At 45.7% G+C, this 18,068-nt stretch overlaps 1 protein-coding gene across 1 annotated transcript in view; it reads left to right on the top strand.

Moving 5' to 3' along the window:
• Nucleotides 1-18,068, top strand: part of LOC135825743 (uncharacterized) — a 70,070-nt gene that overhangs the window by 20,993 nt on the left and 31,009 nt on the right. The window contains exons 7-12 of the mRNA XM_065338364.1: nt 2,034-2,201; nt 3,197-3,268; nt 4,104-4,133; nt 14,448-14,573; nt 15,997-16,067; nt 17,286-17,367. Coding sequence (XP_065194436.1) covers nt 2,034-2,201; nt 3,197-3,268; nt 4,104-4,133; nt 14,448-14,573; nt 15,997-16,067; nt 17,286-17,367 — 549 coding nt within the window. The remainder of the gene's footprint in view (nt 1-2,033; nt 2,202-3,196; nt 3,269-4,103; nt 4,134-14,447; nt 14,574-15,996; nt 16,068-17,285; nt 17,368-18,068) is intronic.

Below are 18,068 nucleotides of genomic sequence, written 5' to 3'. Positions count from 1 at the left end.
CGTGTGCCACGCAAAACTCTTACCAGGCTCATCTGTCCTCTGCCTTCCCCTTTGCTTGAACAACAAACACAACAATTCAGGACATGATGTTTTGCAATGAAAAATACAGCTATGTGGAGCTGAAAAAAAGAAGAAAAATTGTCCTCAGAATTACACACCAGGGAGTCGTCAAATACTTGCACTTGTTGCAGTACTGTATTTGACAACTTCCTGATACACATGTAAACATGAAGAAACTCTTTGTGGTAGCGCTCTTAATTTTTCAACTGAAATTATGATTCTGCTGTATTTTATTGTGGTTGCCATGTCTATTGCTATGACGATGCGGTGCCGGCACTTTTTTTCTGTCTCCGTCTTTCAGTACTGTATACTCTCTGATGGCCTGTAGCAGACTTTTTGTTAGGGTGTAGGAGAAATATCTTCATTTTTCCTGTTTTGATAATGATAGCACACCAATATACATTGTGGTCATAATAATGTGTTGCCATTTCGGCTAGTTTAAACAGCAGCCCAATGGTCTGCTCTGTGGGCCATGTGATAAATTTGTTATCGTATGGTTGCTGCAGGCCTTATGGCATATTATTGCCCCGAGAGGTTAGCCCGAGGGCCGTAGGCCCGAGGGCTAACCTCTCGGGGTAATAGTATGCCATAAGGCCCTCGCAACCATGCGATAACATATACATATTCCCTCATATTCACGAGGCTGAAGGTAATATTAGACTTACACCTCTCCAGATTCACCCTCTCGTCCCTAAAACCCAACAAACGAGTCCTGTTGGTCATACATGTACATGTACGCAGAACTAATGTAAGTCGTTGTTGCTTCAGTATCGTAAACCGACTGGCGTGTTCTTGCATGAATCGGAGCGCGGCGTGTTCAGAATCTTGTTCAATCGATCGTGTACACGTACTGGTGCATGTGGCATGGGAGGTGACAACCTTGGAGAACACGCTCGTGCCAATCACCATGGAGAACACGCTCGTGCAGCTTTGTGGCGGGAGCCAATCATTAGAGAGGTTTCGTTTCACGCGAAGATTTGACCAATCTGCGATCATCGCGCCAATTCGGGAGTCGGTTTATAAACAGCGAGCCAAGCGGTTCTACCCTCACTTCTTTTCTTTTCAGGCAGCGCTTGGGAGCTGTTGTGTGCCCTAGGAAAATTCTACGCTAACGTCCATGAACAGGGCTGTTCTGAGTACAAACGAAATTCCTGGCTTGCCGCTTGATCCGCAATCATCGGGCCATTGACATGTTGAGCGTCTAAAACCTTGTTTGCTCGCTGGAACGCTCCGTCTGTGAAGATGCTCGCTGTTGTTTGATGACTTGTCAGCACCTGGTCACATGCGGATCCAGCGGCAATGGCAAGTAAGGAATTTCGTTTGTACTCAGAAAAGTCCTGTTTACGTAAGTTAGCGTAGAAATTTTCTAGGGCACTCGGCAGCTCCGGTGCGCTGACTGAAGAGGAATCAAGCGCAGCACCGAGTACTGCTCTCTTTACAGTAAGTATCGAAAAGTGGTGAATATAAGTGGTGAATATAAGCGGTGAATATTCAGCAATATTCACCACTTACGTAGATGGCCAATTTTATGTGGGTGAATATGGAATGAGGTATAAAGCTATATACAGTCCTATAGCTATATACAGTCCTATAGCTATATACAGTCCTATAGCTATATACAGTCCTATAGCTATATACAGTCCTATAGCTATATACAGTCCTATAGCTATATACAGTCCTATAGCTATATACAGTCCTATCTATGGCTGTAAACAGTGTTCTAACCTATGCAGCTACCACAGTTCTTGTCTGAGAAATCCAACCGCATGAATAAAGCAACATCGCGTTCGATTGCACAGGCTGCACAGTCACACAGTGCCTGACACTATTTTATTCATGGGGTTGGATTTCTTTGGCCAGTAATGTATCATTGTAGTATGTATATCTTTAAAACCATTGTTGTTTCTCTCTTCTTCCTTCTCCTGCATGTGTGATTACGACTCTCTCCTATGATACAATTACTCGGTTCTCAGAGTACGGGACAGCAGATATCCGTATCGCGTGGCGGCCAGTCTGGAATGACGATCAAGTCTGATCTGGTCAAGAGACATGAGCTGCAAGAGAAGCAGAAACGGGCTGAAGAGCGCCGCCAGGAACATTTGAAGAACACCTCGAAGAAAGCTCAGGATGAGGAAAGAAAGGTTTGTATGTTCGCTGCATTTTCAGGCCTACCTTCAGCACCACTGCTGTTGTCATTATTGTAGGCAATAATTTCGATTGCTGCTATTGCTGTTGTGGTTGCGTTCGTTGCTGCTGTTGTTGCTGCTGCTGTTGTTGCTGCTGCTGTTGTTGATTCTGCTGTTTCTGTTACCGTTGCTGTTGCTGTTGCTGCTGCTGCTGCTGGTGCTGTTGTTGTTTCTGCTGTTGCCGTTGCTACCATTGCTGTTCCTGTTGCTGTTGCTGCTTCTGCTACTGCTGTTGCCGTTGTTGTTGCCGTTGTTGTTGTTGTTGTTGTTGTTGTTGTTGTTGTTGTTGTTGTTGTTGTTGTTGTTGTTGTTGTTGTTGTTGTTGTTGTTGTTGTTGTTGTTGTTGTTGTTGTTGTTGTTGTTGTTGTTGTTGTTGTTGTTGTTGTTGTTGTGGCGGCGGCGGTTGTTGCTGTTGCTCTGATTCAGCAAAAATGTAATTATTCCAAAGTTAAGCCTATTGGGTATACTCATGTATGTCGTACTATATTGGTGCAGGAATTTTCCGACTCAATTCATTTTTTGCTTTGGAACCCAAACAGTGCAATATGCACTTACCTACCTCTATATGTATGTGTGTTGGTCGGGATATCTATATTCGTTCATGTCTTCTAACAAAGTTTGCTGACATCACTAAGACATCACTAGAATTCTGCAAAGGTCGTAATTTCTGGTACGCACACAAGCCCACCTGTGCGACCTTGCCCTTTTGATATTGTCTGTTGTTCTCGTCCTTGAGAATGAACTTCCTTGTTTTGTAGTTTTCTGGAACATTCCGTCGAATATGATCAAAACTTTGTCTCAGTCTGGGATGTAATAATTTGCGTAGAGTTATGTGAAGGTATAAATACTACTTCTCTTCCCTGCATTCCCTGCATCTATGCTTATGTATGGTATCCTATTATTGTACCTTATTTCATTTACTCTCTGCTCTAATGTGTATGTTTCTGTAGGTGGAAGAAATTGCTTTTATCAACTCGCTTGGTGCTGACAACCGTAGAAGAGAAATCCAGGAGAAGAATGAAGTGAGTATTTCTACATGTTCTTGATTTATGGATATATGTTCTGGCGTGCACATATGTTCCGTCAAGTTCTCTGTAAACTCCATCACCCTCATGCATGATGGACACTGACCCCATGCACCGTTACTGGTACGGGGTGTGTAAAACGTGAAAGGGCACCTCACACTGTAGCGCGACGAGTGGTTTCTTTGGTTACCTATGTTGACTTGCCTGCCTTTCAAAGTCCCTTCTCTCACTAGCCCCACAGTACACTAGGCAGAATGTACACTTAAGATGAACTTGTTGAACCCATCATTCATGTCACTACTACGCTACACGCAAGGACATACAGGGGCGTAGGAAGAAGTTTAATATTGGTGCGGCGAGATTGTGAGAGGGGGTCCGGGGGTCCTCCCCCGTGATTTTTTTTGAAAATTGGGCCTAAAAGGCCATATTTTAATGCTACAGAATGATATGAGAAATAAGAATATGCATGCTGATGATACACCGCATTGTCGGTGTAAAATATGGTACCTGTACAAGAGTCGACAAGCCACCAACAAGGTTAAAATGTTTTTTTTTTAAATCGAAAATTATTGGTCCGGCGACCGCCACGCCTGCCGGACCGGTTCCTACGCCCATGACATAGTTTTGTCTTGAGCACCCGGGGGTTTTCCCCACAAGCAAGCAGTGACCCTGTAGCTGTCACATCTTTGCACTCACTGTCCCGTCATCCTTGCTCTTTCCCTTGCGACTGCCACTGGGTACGTTTCTGACGCTTATCTTCTGTGTATGTGGGTGTATCTGTGTGGGTGATTGCCATTGCGTATGTGGGTGTATCTGCGTGCAATTTGGGCAGGTTGAGCTTGCACGCTTGTCCGGAATCAAGGTATCTGTCAGCCCCAGAATGACATGTAATGCTACATGTACTAGCTCTATTCCTGTACTAGCATCTCTCTACATGTACCAGCATCTCTCTACATGTCTGCTGAATACCTGAGAGTCGTAACATCTAAGGACACAGCATGAGATGACTATTGATCCAGAAATGATTTGCTTTTTTGACCCCCGGACTTTGACGTACAAACAGTGTGTGGTCTATGCAACTTGCAATACCATTACTAACCGCTTGTCCTGCTGATTGCAAATACAGTGGAGGAATGGTCAGCTGACCATGTTGTATACCAGCGGCATACATTAATCGACCCTGTATCAAGAGTGATTGCAGAGGGCAGCTCCAGTGCCAAGCCCACATGATATATTTAGCGTTCTAGCTACCCGCGCCGTCTCCTTAAATACAGGTGGAATCCTGAAATTCGAGCATGGCTGCATTTGAACATACCCCTTAATTAGAAGTTCCTTCTAGGACCGATTTCTATCAATACCATTCCTCGTAACAATGCCTGATAATTCGAACCTCGAACTGGGCATTTTCAGTTATTTAGAAGTCCGACAGAATCCAAACACATTGAAAATGTTTGGGATTTGTGCTGGTAATTCGAAATTGGCAAAGCATAATTCAAAGTGTGCTGTACATTGTAATGTCTTAGTCATGGCTAGCACTGTAATGTCTTAGTCACGGCTATCACTGTAATGTCCTAGTCACGGCTATCACTGTAATGTCCTTGTCACGGCTAGCACTGTAATGTCTTAGTCACGGCTAGCACTGTAATGTCTTAGTCACGGCTAGCACTGTAATATCTTAGTCACGGCTAGCACTGTAATGTCCTAGTTACGGCTAGCACTGTAATCTCCTAGTCACGGCTAGCACTGTAATGTCTTAGTCACGGCTATCACTGTAATGTCTTAGTCACGGCTAGCACTGTTATGTCTTAGTCACGGCTAGCACTGTAATGTCTTAGTCACGGCTAGCACTTTAATGTCCTAGTCACGGCTATCACTGTAATGTCCTAGTCACGGCTAGCACTGTAATGTCTTAGTCACGGCTAGCACTGTAATGTCTTAGTCACGGCTATCACTGTAATGTCTTAGTCACGGCTAGCACTGTAATGTCTTAGTCACGGCTAGCACTGTAATGTCTTACTCACGGCTAGCACTGTAATGTCTTAGTCACGGCTATCACTGTATTGTCTTAGTCACGGCTAGCACTGTAATGTCTTGGTCACGGCTAGCACTGTAATGTCCTAGTCACGGCTAGCACTGTAATGTCTTAGTCACGGCTAGCACTGTAATGTCTTAGTCACGGCTAGCACTGTAATGTCTTAGTCACGGCTAGCACTGTAATGTCTTACTCACGGCTATCACTGTAATGTCCTAGTCACGGCTAGCACTGTAATGTCTTAGTCACGGCTAGCACTGTAATGTCTTAGTCACGGCTAGCACTGTAATGTCTTAGTAACGGCTAGCACTGTAATGTCTTAGTCACGGCTAGCACTGTAATGTCCTAGTCACGGCTAGCACTGTAATGTCTTAGTCACGGCTAGCACTGTAATGTCTTAGTCACGGCTAGCACTGTAATGTCCTAGTCACGGCTAGCACTGTAATGTCTTAGTCACGGCTAGCACTGTAATGTCTTAGTCACGGCTAGCACTGTAATGTCCTAGTCACGGCTATCGCTGTAATGTCTTAGTCACGGCTAGCACTGTAATGTCCTAGTCACGGCTAGCACTGTAATGTCCTAGTCACGGCTAGCACTGTAATGTCTTAGTCACGGCTAGCACTGTAATGTCCTAGTCACGGCTAGCACTGTAATGTCCTAGTCACGGCTAGCACTGTAATGTCTTAGTCACGGCTAGCACTGTAATGTCCTAGTCACGGCTAGCACTGTAATGTCCTAGTCACGGCTAGCACCGTAATGTCTTAGTCACGGCTAGCACTGTAATGTCTTAGTCACGGCTAGCACTGTAATGTCTTAGTCACGGCTATCGCTGTAATGTCTTAGTCACGGCTAGCACTGTAATGTCTTAGTCACGGCTAGCACTGTAATGTCTTAGTCACGGCTAGCACTGTAATGTCTCAGTCACGGCTATCGCTGTAATGTCCTAGTCACGGCTAGCACTGTAATGTCTTAGTCACGGCTATCACTGTAATGTCTTAGTCACGGCTAGCACAGTAATGTCTTAGTCACGGCTAGCACTGTAATCTCTTAGTCACGGCTAGCACTGTAATGTCTCAGTCACGGCTATCGCTGTAATGTCCTAGTCACGGCTAGCACTGTAATGTCTTAGTCACGGCTATCACTGTAATGTCTTAGTCACGGCTAGCACTGTAATGTCTCAGTCACGGCTAGCACTGTAATGTCTTAGTCACGGCTAGCACTGTAATGTCTTAGTCACGGCTAGCACTGTAATGTCTTAGTCACGGCTATCGCTGTAATGTCTTAGTCACGGCTAGCACTGTAATGTCTTAGTCACGGCTAGCACTGTAATGTCTTAGTCACGGCTAGCACTGTAATGTCTTAGTCACGGCTAGCACTGTAATGTCTCAGTCACGGCTATCGCTGTAATGTCCTAGTCACGGCTATCACTGTAATGTCTTAGTCACGGCTATCACTGTAATGTCTTAGTCACGGCTAGCACAGTAATGTCTTAGTCACGGCTAGCACTGTAATCTCTTAGTCACGGCTAGCACTGTAATGTCCTAGTCACGGCTAGCACTGTAATGTCTTAGTCACGGCTATCACTGTAATGTCTTAGTCACGGCTAGCACTGTAATGTCTCAGTCACGGCTAGCACTGTAATGTCTTAGTCACGGCTAGCACTGTAATGTCTTAGTCACGGCTAGCACTGTAATGTCTTAGTCACGGCTATCGCTGTAATGTCTTAGTCACGGCTAGCACTGTAATGTCTTAGTCACGGCTAGCACTGTAATGTCTTAGTCACGGCTAGCACTGTAATGTCTTAGTCACGGCTAGCACTGTAATGTCTCAGTCACGGCTATCGCTGTAATGTCCTAGTCACGGCTAGCACTGTAATGTCTTAGTCACGGCTAGCACTTTAATGTCCTAGTCACGGCTATCACTGTAATGTCCTAGTCACGGCTAGCACTGTAATGTCTTAGTCACGGCTATCACTGTAATGTCTTAGTCACGGCTAGCACTGTAATGTCTTACTCACGGCTAGCACTGTAATGTCTTAGTCACGGCTATCACTGTATTGTCTTAGTCACGGCTAGCACTGTAATGTCTTAGTCACGGCTAGCACTGTAATGTCCTAGTCACGGCTAGCACTGTAATGTCTTAGTCACGGCTAGCACTGTAATGTCTTAGTCACGGCTAGCACTGTAATGTCTTAGTCACGGCTAGCACTGTAATGTCTTACTCACGGCTATCACTGTAATGTCCTAGTCACGGCTAGCACTGTAATGTCTTAGTCACGGCTAGCACTGTAATGTCCTAGTTACGGCTAGCACTGTAATGTCCTAGTCACGGCTAGCACTGTAATCTCCTAGTCACGGCTAGCACTGTAATGTCCTAGTCACGGCTAGCACTGTAATGTCTTAGTCACGGCTAGCACTGTAATGTCCTAGTTACGGCTAGCACTGTAATGTCCTAGTCACGGCTAGCACTGTAATGTCCTAGTCACGGCTAGCACTGTAATGTCCTAGTCACGGCTATCACTGTAATGTCTTAGTCACGGCTATCACTGTAATGTCTTAGTCACGGCTAGCACTGTAATGTCTTAGTCACGGCTAGCACTTTAATGTCCTAGTCACGGCTATCACTGTAATGTCCTAGTCACGGCTAGCACTGTAATGTCTTAGTCACGGCTAGCACTGTAATGTCTTAGTCACGGCTAGCACTGTAATGTCTTAGTCACGGCTATCACTGTAATGTCTTAGTCACGGCTATCACTGTAATGTCTTAGTCACGGCTAGCACTGTAATGTCTTAGTCACGGCTATCACTGTAATGTCTTAGTCACGGCTAGCACTGTAATGTCTTAGTCACGGCTATCACTGTAATGTCTTAGTCACGGCTATCACTGTAATGTCTTAGTCACGGCTAGCACTGTAATGTCTTAGTCACGGCTAGCACTGTAATGTCTTAGTCACGGCTATCACTGTAATGTCTTAGTCACGGCTATCACTGTAATGTCTTAGTCACGGCTATCACTGTAATGTCTTAGTCACGGCTAGCACTGTAATGTCTTACTCACGGCTAGCACTGTAATGTCTTAGTCACGGCTATCACTGTATTGTCTTAGTCACGGCTAGCACTGTAATGTCTTGGTCACGGCTAGCACTGTAATGTCCTAGTCACGGCTAGCACTGTAATGTCTTAGTCACGGCTAGCACTGTAATGTCTTAGTCACGGCTAGCACTGTAATGTCTTAGTCACGGCTAGCACTGTAATGTCTTACTCACGGCTATCACTGTAATGTCCTAGTCACGGCTAGCACTGTAATGTCTTAGTCACGGCTAGCACTGTAATGTCTTAGTCACGGCTAGCACTGTAATGTCTTAGTAACGGCTAGCACTGTAATGTCTTAGTAACGGCTAGCACTGTAATGTCTTAGTCACGGCTAGCACTGTAATGTCTTAGTCACGGCTAGCACTGTAATGTCTTAGTAACGGCTAGCACTGTAATGTCTTAGTCACGGCTAGCACTGTAATGTCCTAGTCACGGCTAGCACTGTAATGTCTTAGTCACGGCTAGCACTGTAATGTCTTAGTCACGGCTAGCACTGTAATGTCTTAGTAACGGCTAGCACTGTAATGTCTTAGTCACGGCTAGCACTGTAATGTCCTAGTCACGGCTAGCACTGTAATGTCTTAGTCACGGCTAGCACTGTAATGTCTTAGTCACGGCTAGCACTGTAATGTCTTAGTAACGGCTAGCACTGTAATGTCTTAGTCACGGCTAGCACTGTAATGTCCTAGTCACGGCTAGCACTGTAATGTCTTAGTAACGGCTAGCACTGTAATGTCTTAGTCACGGCTAGCACTGTAATGTCTTAGTCACGGCTATCACTGTAATGTCTTAGTCACGGCTAGCACTGTAATGTCTTAGTCACGGCTAGCACTGTAATGTCTTAGTCACGGCTAGCACTGTAATGTCTTAGTGACGGCTAGCACTGTAATGTCTTAGTCACGGCTAGCACTGTAATGTCTCAGTCACGGCTAGCACTGTAAAGTCTTACTCACGGCTAGCACTGTAATTTCTTAGCCACGGCTAGCACTGTAATGTCCTAGTCACGGCTAGCACTGTAATGTTTTAGTCACGGCTAGCACTGTAATGTCCTAGTCACGGCTAGCACTGTAATGTCCTAGTCACGGCTAGCACTGTAATGTCCTAGTCACGGCTAGCACTGTAATGTCTTAGTCACGGCTAGCACTGTAATGTCTTAGTCACGGCTAGCACTGTAATGTCTTAGTCACGGCTAGCACTGTAATGTCTTAGTCACGGCTATCGCTGTAATGTCTTAGTCACGGCTAGCACTGTAATGTCTTAGTCACGGCTAGCACTGTAATGTCTTAGTCACGGCTATCACTGTAATGTCTTAGTCACGGCTAGCACTGTAATGTCTTAGTCACGGCTAGCACTGTAATGTCTTAGTCACGGCTAGCACTGTAATGTCTTAGTCACGGCTAGCACTGTAATGTCTTAGTCACGGCTAGCACTGTAATGTCTTAGTCACGGCTAGCACTGTAATGTCTCAGTCACGGCTATCGCTGTAATGTCCTAGTCACGGCTAGCACTGTAATGTCTTAGTCACGGCTATCACTGTAATGTCTTAGTCACGGCTAGCACTGTAATGTCTTAGTCACGGCTAGCACTGTAAAGTCTTAGTCACGGCTAGCACTGTAATGTCTTAGTCACGGCTAGCACTGTAATGTCTTAGTCACGGCTATCACTGTAATGTCTTAGTCACGGCTAGCACTGTAATGTCTCAGTCACGGCTAGCACTGTAATGTCTTAGTCACGGCTAGCACTGTAATGTCTTAGTCACGGCTAGCACTGTAATGTCTTAGTCACGGCTATCGCTGTAATGTCTTAGTCACGGCTAGCACTGTAATGTCTTAGTCACGGCTAGCACTGTAATGTCTTAGTCACGGCTAGCACTGTAATGTCTTAGTCACGGCTAGCACTGTAATGTCTCAGTCACGGCTATCGCTGTAATGTCCTAGTCACGGCTAGCACTGTAATGTCTTAGTCACGGCTAGCACTTTAATGTCCTAGTCACGGCTATCACTGTAATGTCCTAGTCACGGCTAGCACTGTAATGTCTTAGTCACGGCTATCACTGTAATGTCTTAGTCACGGCTAGCACTGTAATGTCTTACTCACGGCTAGCACTGTAATGTCTTAGTCACGGCTATCACTGTATTGTCTTAGTCACGGCTAGCACTGTAATGTCTTAGTCACGGCTAGCATTGTAATGTCTTAGTCACGGCTAGCACTGTAATGTCTTACTCACGGCTATCACTGTAATGTCCTAGTCACGGCTAGCACTGTAATGTCTTAGTCACGGCTAGCACTGTAATGTCTTAGTAACGGCTAGCACTGTAATGTCTTAGTCACGGCTAGCACTGTAATGTCTTAGTGACGGCTAGCACTGTAATGTCTTAGTCAGGGCTAGCACTGTATTGTCTTAGTCACGGCTAGCACTGTAATGTCCTAGTCACGGCTAGCACTGTAATGTCTTAGTCACGGCTAGCACTGTAATGTCTCAGTCACGGCTATCGCTGTAATGTCCTAGTCACGGCTAGCACTGTAATGTCTTAGTCACGGCTATCACTGTAATGTCTTAGTCACGGCTAGCACTGTAATGTCTTAGTCACGGCTATCACTGTAATGTCTTAGTCACGGCTAGCACTGTAATGTCTTAGTCACGGCTAGCACTGTAATGTCTTAGTCACGGCTAGCACTGTAATGTCTTAGTCACGGCTAGCACTGTAATGTCTTAGTCACGGCTAGCACTGTAATGTCCTAGTCACGGCTAGCACTGTAATGTCTTAGTCACGGCTAGCACTGTAATGTCTTAGTCATGGCTAGCACTGTAATGTCTCAGTCACGGCTAGCACTGTAATGTCTCAGTCACGGCTAGCACTGTAATGTCTTAGTCACGGCTAGCACTGTAATGTCCTAGTCACGGCTAGCACTGTAATGTCCTAGTCACGGCTAGCACTGTAATGTCCTAGTCACGGCTAGCACTGTAATGTCTTAGTCACGGCTAGCACTGTAATGTCTTAGTCACGGCTAGCACTGTAATGTCTCAGTCACGGCTAGCACTGTAATGTCCTAGTCACGGCTAGCACTGTAATGTCTTAGTCACGGCTAGCACTGTAATGTCTTAGTCACGGCTAGCACTGTAATGTCTTAGTCACGGCTAGCACTGTAATGTCTCAGTCACGGCTAGCACTGTAATGTCCTAGTCACGGCTAGCACTGTAATGTCTTAGTCACGGCTAGCACTGTAATGTCTTAGTCACGGCTAGCACTGTAATGTCCTAGTCACGGCTAGCACTGTAATGTCCTAGTCACGGCTAGCACTGCAATGTCCTAGTCACGGCTATCACTGCAATGTCTTAGTCACGGCTAGCACTGCAATGTCTTAGTCACGGCTAGCACTGTAATGTCCTAGTCACGGCTAGCACTGTAATGTCTTAGTCACGGCTAGCACTGTAATGTCTTAGTCACGGCTAGCACTGTAATGTCTTAGTCACGGCTAGCACTGTAATGTCTTAGTCACGGCTATCACTGTAATGTCTTAGTCACGGCTAGCACTGTAATGTCTTAGTCACGGCTATCACTGTAATGTCTTAGTCACGGCTATCACTGTAATGTCTTAGTAACGGCTAGCACTGCAATGTCTTAGTCACGGCTAGCACTGTAATGTCCTAGTCACGGCTAGCACTGTAATGTCTTAGTCACGGCTAGCACTGTAATGTCTTAGTCACGGCTAGCACTGTAATGTCTTAGTCACGGCTAGCACTGTAATGTCTTAGTCACGGCTATCACTGTAATGTCTTAGTCACGGCTAGCACTGTAATGTCTTAGTCACGGCTATCACTGTAATGTCTTAGTCACGGCTATCACTGTAATGTCTTAGTAACGGCTAGCACTGTAATGTCTTAGTCACGGCTAGCACTGTAATGTCTTAGTCACGGCTATCACTGTAATGTCTTAGTCGCGGCTAGCACTGTAATGTCTTAGTCACGGCTAGCACTGTAATGTCTTAGTCACGGCTAGCACTGTAATGTCCTAGTCACGGCTATCACTGTAATGTCTTAGTCACGGCTAGCACTGTAATGTCTTAGTCAAGGCTATCACTGTAATGTCTTAGTCGCGGCTAGCACTGTAATGTCTTAGTCACGGCTAGCACTGTAATGTCTTAGTCACGGCTAGCACTGTAATGTCCTAGTCACGGCTAGCACTGTAATGTCCTAGTCACGGCTAGCACTGTAATATCTCAGTCACGGCTATCGCTGTAATGTCCTAGTCACGGCTAGCACTGTAATGTCTTAGTCACGGCTATCACTGTAATGTCCTAGTCACGGCTATCACTGTAATGTCTTAGTCACGGCTATCACTGTAATGTCTTAGTCACGGCTAGCACTGTAATGTCTTAGTCACGGCTAGCACTGTAATATCTCAGTCACGGCTATCGCTGTAATGTCCTAGTCACGGCTAGCACTGTAATGTCTTAGTCACGGCTAGCACTGTAATGTCCTAGTCACGGCTAGCACTGTAATGTCTTAGTCACGGCTAGCACTGTAATGTCTTAGTCACGGCTAGCACTGTAATGTCTTAGTGACGGCTAGCACTGTAATGTCTTAGTCACGGCTAGCACTGTAATGTCTTAGTCACGGCTAGCACTGTAATGTCTTAGTCACGGCTATCACTGTAATGTCTTAGTCACGGCTAGCACTGTAATGTCTTAGTCACGGCTAGCACTGTAATGTCTTAGTCACGGCTATCACTGTAATGTCTTAGTCACGGCTAGCACTGTAATGTCTTAGTCACGGCTATCACTGTAATGTCTTAGTCACGGCTAGCACTGTAATGTCTTAGTCACGGCTATCACTATAATGTCTTAGTCACGGCTAGCACTGTAATGTCTTAGTCACGGCTAGCACTGTAATGTCTTAGTCACGGCTAGCACTGTAATGTCTTAGTCGCGGCTAGCACTGTAATGTCTTAGTCACGGCTAGCACTGTAATGTCTTAGTAACGGCTAGCACTGTAATGTCTCAGTCACGGCTAGCACTGTAATGTCTCAGTCACGGCTAGCACTGTAATGTCTTAGTCGCGGCTATCACTGTAATGTCCTAGTCACGGCTAGCACTGTAATGTCTTAGTCACGGCTAGCACTGTAATGTCTTAGTCACGGCTAGCACTGTAATGTCTTAGTCACGGCTAGCACTGTAATGTCTTAGTCACGGCTAGCACTGTAATGTCTTAGTCACGGCTAGCACTGTAATGTCTTAGTCACGGCTAGCACTGTAATGTCTTAGTCACGGCTAGCACTGTAATGTCTTAGTAACGGCTAGCACTGTAATGTCTTAGTCACGGCTATCGCTGTAATGTCTTAGTCACGGCTAGCACTGTAATGTCTTAGTCACGGCTAGCACTGTAATGTCTTAGTCACGGCTAGCACTGTAATGTCTTAGTAACGGCTAGCACTGTAATGTCTTAGTCACGGCTAGCACTGTAATGTCTTAGTCACGGCTAGCACTGTAATGTCTTAGTCACGGCTATCACTGTAATGTCTCTGTCACGGCTAGCACTGTAATGTCTCGGTCCCGGCTAGCACTGGCTGTTCGTGTGTTATGGGTTGAAGGTTTAGTGAAAGTTGTAAATTTTGTTCTATTTTGCTTGTGAGGAGCCTGTTCTTTAGTCTGATCATTCTAGGCTGGCTAAAGAAAAATGTCCTCTTTCTAGTCGAATACTTGTATTATAATATGGCCATTATTAGAATGTCACAAAGTCAGCGGCTACTGTTTTGGTCTTCATGACAATAATTATAGCAGTGTGAGTATGTTTCATCGCTTCTCTGGAGAACTTTAGGAAAAGGAGCCCCAAAATAAGGCTTTTGCTGATTGACGTTGAACATTGCAACAAACTGCTGCATCAAATGTCGTGCAAATGGTACAAGATTTTACAGCTTGCCTCAGCCTTTTCGACCAACAAACTTTTACATATCACACTGTTCACATCCGAATACGAACTATGCTTAAGTATGTGTGTGTGTGTGTTTTGTTGAATCTAACACACCATCGTCTCTCTTCTCCACGCCTACAGGATGAGCAGCAAAGAAGACAAACTGAACAGCTAGCACGAGAGAAAGCTGCCCAAGAGCGTCGTCGCCTACAAGAAGAGGAGAGACAGGCGCGCCTCGATGAAATGCACAGCAAGAAACTTGAAGCTGTGAGAACAATGTAGAATAATTTATATACATGTGTGTGTGTGTGTGTTGGGCGCATGTGTGTGAGTGTGTGTGTGTGTTGTGCGCATGTGTTTGTGTATGTGTGTATATGTGTGTGTGTGTGTGTGTGTGTGTGTGTGTGTTGTGCGCATGTGTGTGTGTGTGTGTGTGTGTTTGTGTGTGTGTGTGTGTGTGTGTGTGTTTGTGTGTGTGTGTGTGTGTGTGTGTGTGTTGTGCGCATGTGTGTGTGTGTGTGTGTGTGTTGTGCGCATGTGTGTGTGTGTGTGTTTGTGTATTGTGCGCATGTGTGTGTGTGTCCTGTCGTGCATGTACACTTAGGTATGCGTGTCGTCGGGGGGGGGGGGGGGGGGTTATCGCCCGAACGATATGCCCTTCTGATACCTCTCCCACGTACGTCCCACGTATACCAAACACAAAGCCTGAGGACAGATCATTTGTTTTTCTTCAATGAAAGACTCAAGAAGATGGCGAAGACGAAAAGAATGCGTACAACATTATAGTAGCGCCCATGCGCTCTGCAGCGCAGTCTGCACGCGCTCCGCACGTCGCCCGCGCGGATACAGCGCCACACACAACACATGCTCCGAAAGGGGACCGACCTCGTAGAGATCGCGGACAACACGTGTGTGTATACATGCTTGGTTGTGTACCTTTCCAGACACCAGTATTTATGAGGAGGCTCTGCGGATCTTGGAAGACCGGTGCATCGTGCTAGGCCTGTGTGTTTTGCTAGTCCCATTTGCATCTTTACTATACATTATGTAGATGGACATAGTACAGTTGTTGCTGCTGCTACTGCTGCAGTCCTGGAGAACATTACCATCAGTGCCATCATGTTGTCAAACCCGGTTACGATCACAGTAACCACATTCTGTGTACGGTTATGGTGTCTGTGTACGGTTATGGTGTCTGTGTACGGTTATGGTGTCTGTGTACGGTTATGGTGTCTGTGTATGGTTATGGTGTCTGTGTACGGTTATGGTGTCTGTGTACGGTTATGGTGTCTGTGTATGGTTATGGTGTCTGTGTATGGTTATGGTGTCTGTGTATGGTTATGGTGTCGGTGTACTGCTTCAAAGTTTTAAAGTGTGATTGCTGCGTACATTCACTGTACCCAGTAAACTAATTCTAGTACAAGTCATATAGTTAGTTGACAGTTAGGTGTGCTAGCACACTCTCTTAGTTACAGAATTAGTTAAGTGCATGTATTGATGCTTTTCGCTGTAGTGATGTGTGGTCAGCAAGAAGGAATATGATGAACTAGTTGAAGTGTACATCATTTACCTCTAATTAACTGTTGTTCATCATGTGTTGTGTATGACTGGATAATTTCACATTACCCATTATTCACTGGAGTACATGAGTACATAACTGATTGTGTTGTTCTGTAACTTGTTTTGCTAGGAAGAAAAATCAAAGCGAAATCGCTTAGCCATCGAGAAAGCGCGCGAAGAAAGTGCCAGAGAGAAAGCAAGGTGTGTATGTGTGTGTACATGTGTGCACATGTGCACATGGCTGCATGCACACATGTGTGTATAATATGTGTGTGTGTGTGTGTGTGTGTGTGTTCGTGTGTGTGTGTGCAAGCAAGCGAGCGCACATATGCGCACACATGGGTGTGTGTGTGTATGTGCGTGTGGCCAGCTACTTCGGTTGGTGGGTACACTTATGCCTGATGGTGTTGGGTCTGGTGCCAACGGGCTCGCCTGCTTGAAGGTGTGATGTTGTACCTGCCACCTTTGTTGGTTCCAGGGTTCATATACTTTCTATTTAAAGTATACATACCTGTTAACCATGGACTATTTCTGGCTAGATTAACTCTTATGGTTGATAAATATGGTGGTAAAGACACACCTGGCAATATGGCGGTAAACACACGCCTGCCCACACACGCTCTCTAGGCTGCAAAGTTCTGGCACAGAGCTCTCCTTCTCACCATGCGCTACTTGATGTACCAGCCTGTTATGCCGGATACCGCCAGCCATGCATCGACCAGGCGCCAGGCGCGAACTGATGGTGGTTGTGGTGAGAAGGAGAGCTCTGTGCCAGAACTTTGCAGCCTAGAGAGCGTGTGTGGGCAGGCGTATGTTTACCGCCATATTGCCAGGTGTGTCTTTACCACCATATTTATCAACCATAGATTAACTCTTGTGTAATCAATGGTGCTAGTGAAGCTTATCAGATCCACTCTGATTTAGCCACCCACACTAGTAGCAAGTATTACTGTCACTGGGGGCAGGGGTAACTACAGTTGGATCCCAGGACGGATACCCTGATGCCGTCAATCCTTTTTCTGCACCTTGTCCTCACCCACTTACTGAGGTGTGGTGAGCCCATAAGTGGGATCATCATCAAGTCCACCCAGAGTTTTGGGGATTTCAGGGGGTGTCGGCCGTTGGGCGGTTCATTAGCCAATTGAGTCATCTTTCCAAGATTCCTTTGAGTCTCTCTCCTCTCTCCCGGGGAGACCCACGTCACCAGTTTTGGCAGTGAGCAACAAGTACATGTGTGTGTGTGTGTATGTGTGTGTGTGTGTGTGTGTGTGTGTGTGTGTGTGTGTGTGTAAGTGTGTGTGTGTGTGTGTGTGTGCATGTGTGTGTGTGTATGTGTGTGTGCGTGCGTGCGTGCGTGCGTGCGTGTGTGTGTGTGTGTACATGTGTGTACACATCTATGCATGTGTTTGTAATCTACAGAGAACGAAAGAGAAGAATTGCTGCTCATGAATCTGCTAGGAAAGTCATGGCTGAAGACCTGGTGCTGAGAATTGCTACGAAGGTAGGAGTAGAAGGACGTTGTTGTTTTTGTTGTCGTCGTCGTCGTTGTGGGTGTGTGTTAGTTGCCATGTCTAACACACAGTAAAACCTGGAACTAACGACCACTCCTTGGGGCCAGAAAAAGTGGTCTTTAGTGGCAGGTGATCTTTAGTGGCAGGTGATCTTTAGTTTGTCACCACATTACCATACATGGATCCCCTTCTATGATGTGCAGTGCTACCAAATATTTTTCGCCCAAAACCAGACACCCTTCACCGCCAATTCCCCAAGGCTGGCCACATGGTGCAATTTTTTCTCCTCAGAATTTTTTTCCAGAGAATTCAAAATATTAAAATAGAAAAGGACATACCGGTACATGTAAAAGTTACTAGTAAAAAATATGGTGAAAAAGGAGAAGGATAAAATGTAACGAGCTATGACTAACTGTCCACCAATGTAACCAGATCTTAGGGACCATCGCAAAAGTTCGCAGAAGCCCCCGAAACGAAGACCGTTAGTTTCGGGCCTGACCCCCTCCCTCCCCCCTCAAACGAAACGACAGTCACAATATGGGCTTCATTATTTCACTTGGATGCTCACACATAATAATTATTATAATATACTACACAGCAGGGGTTCATAAACCCTATGAACCCCTGCTAGTACTAGTACTAGCAAGAGTCCATAAACCACGCGTTTTATGGACTCTTGGTACTAGACTAC

This window comes from Sycon ciliatum, chromosome 10, assembly GCF_964019385.1.
Source record: "Sycon ciliatum chromosome 10, ocSycCili1.1, whole genome shotgun sequence".
Lineage (NCBI taxonomy): Eukaryota > Metazoa > Porifera > Calcarea > Leucosolenida > Sycettidae > Sycon > Sycon ciliatum.
This window is presented reverse-complemented; position numbering and strand designations above follow the sequence as displayed.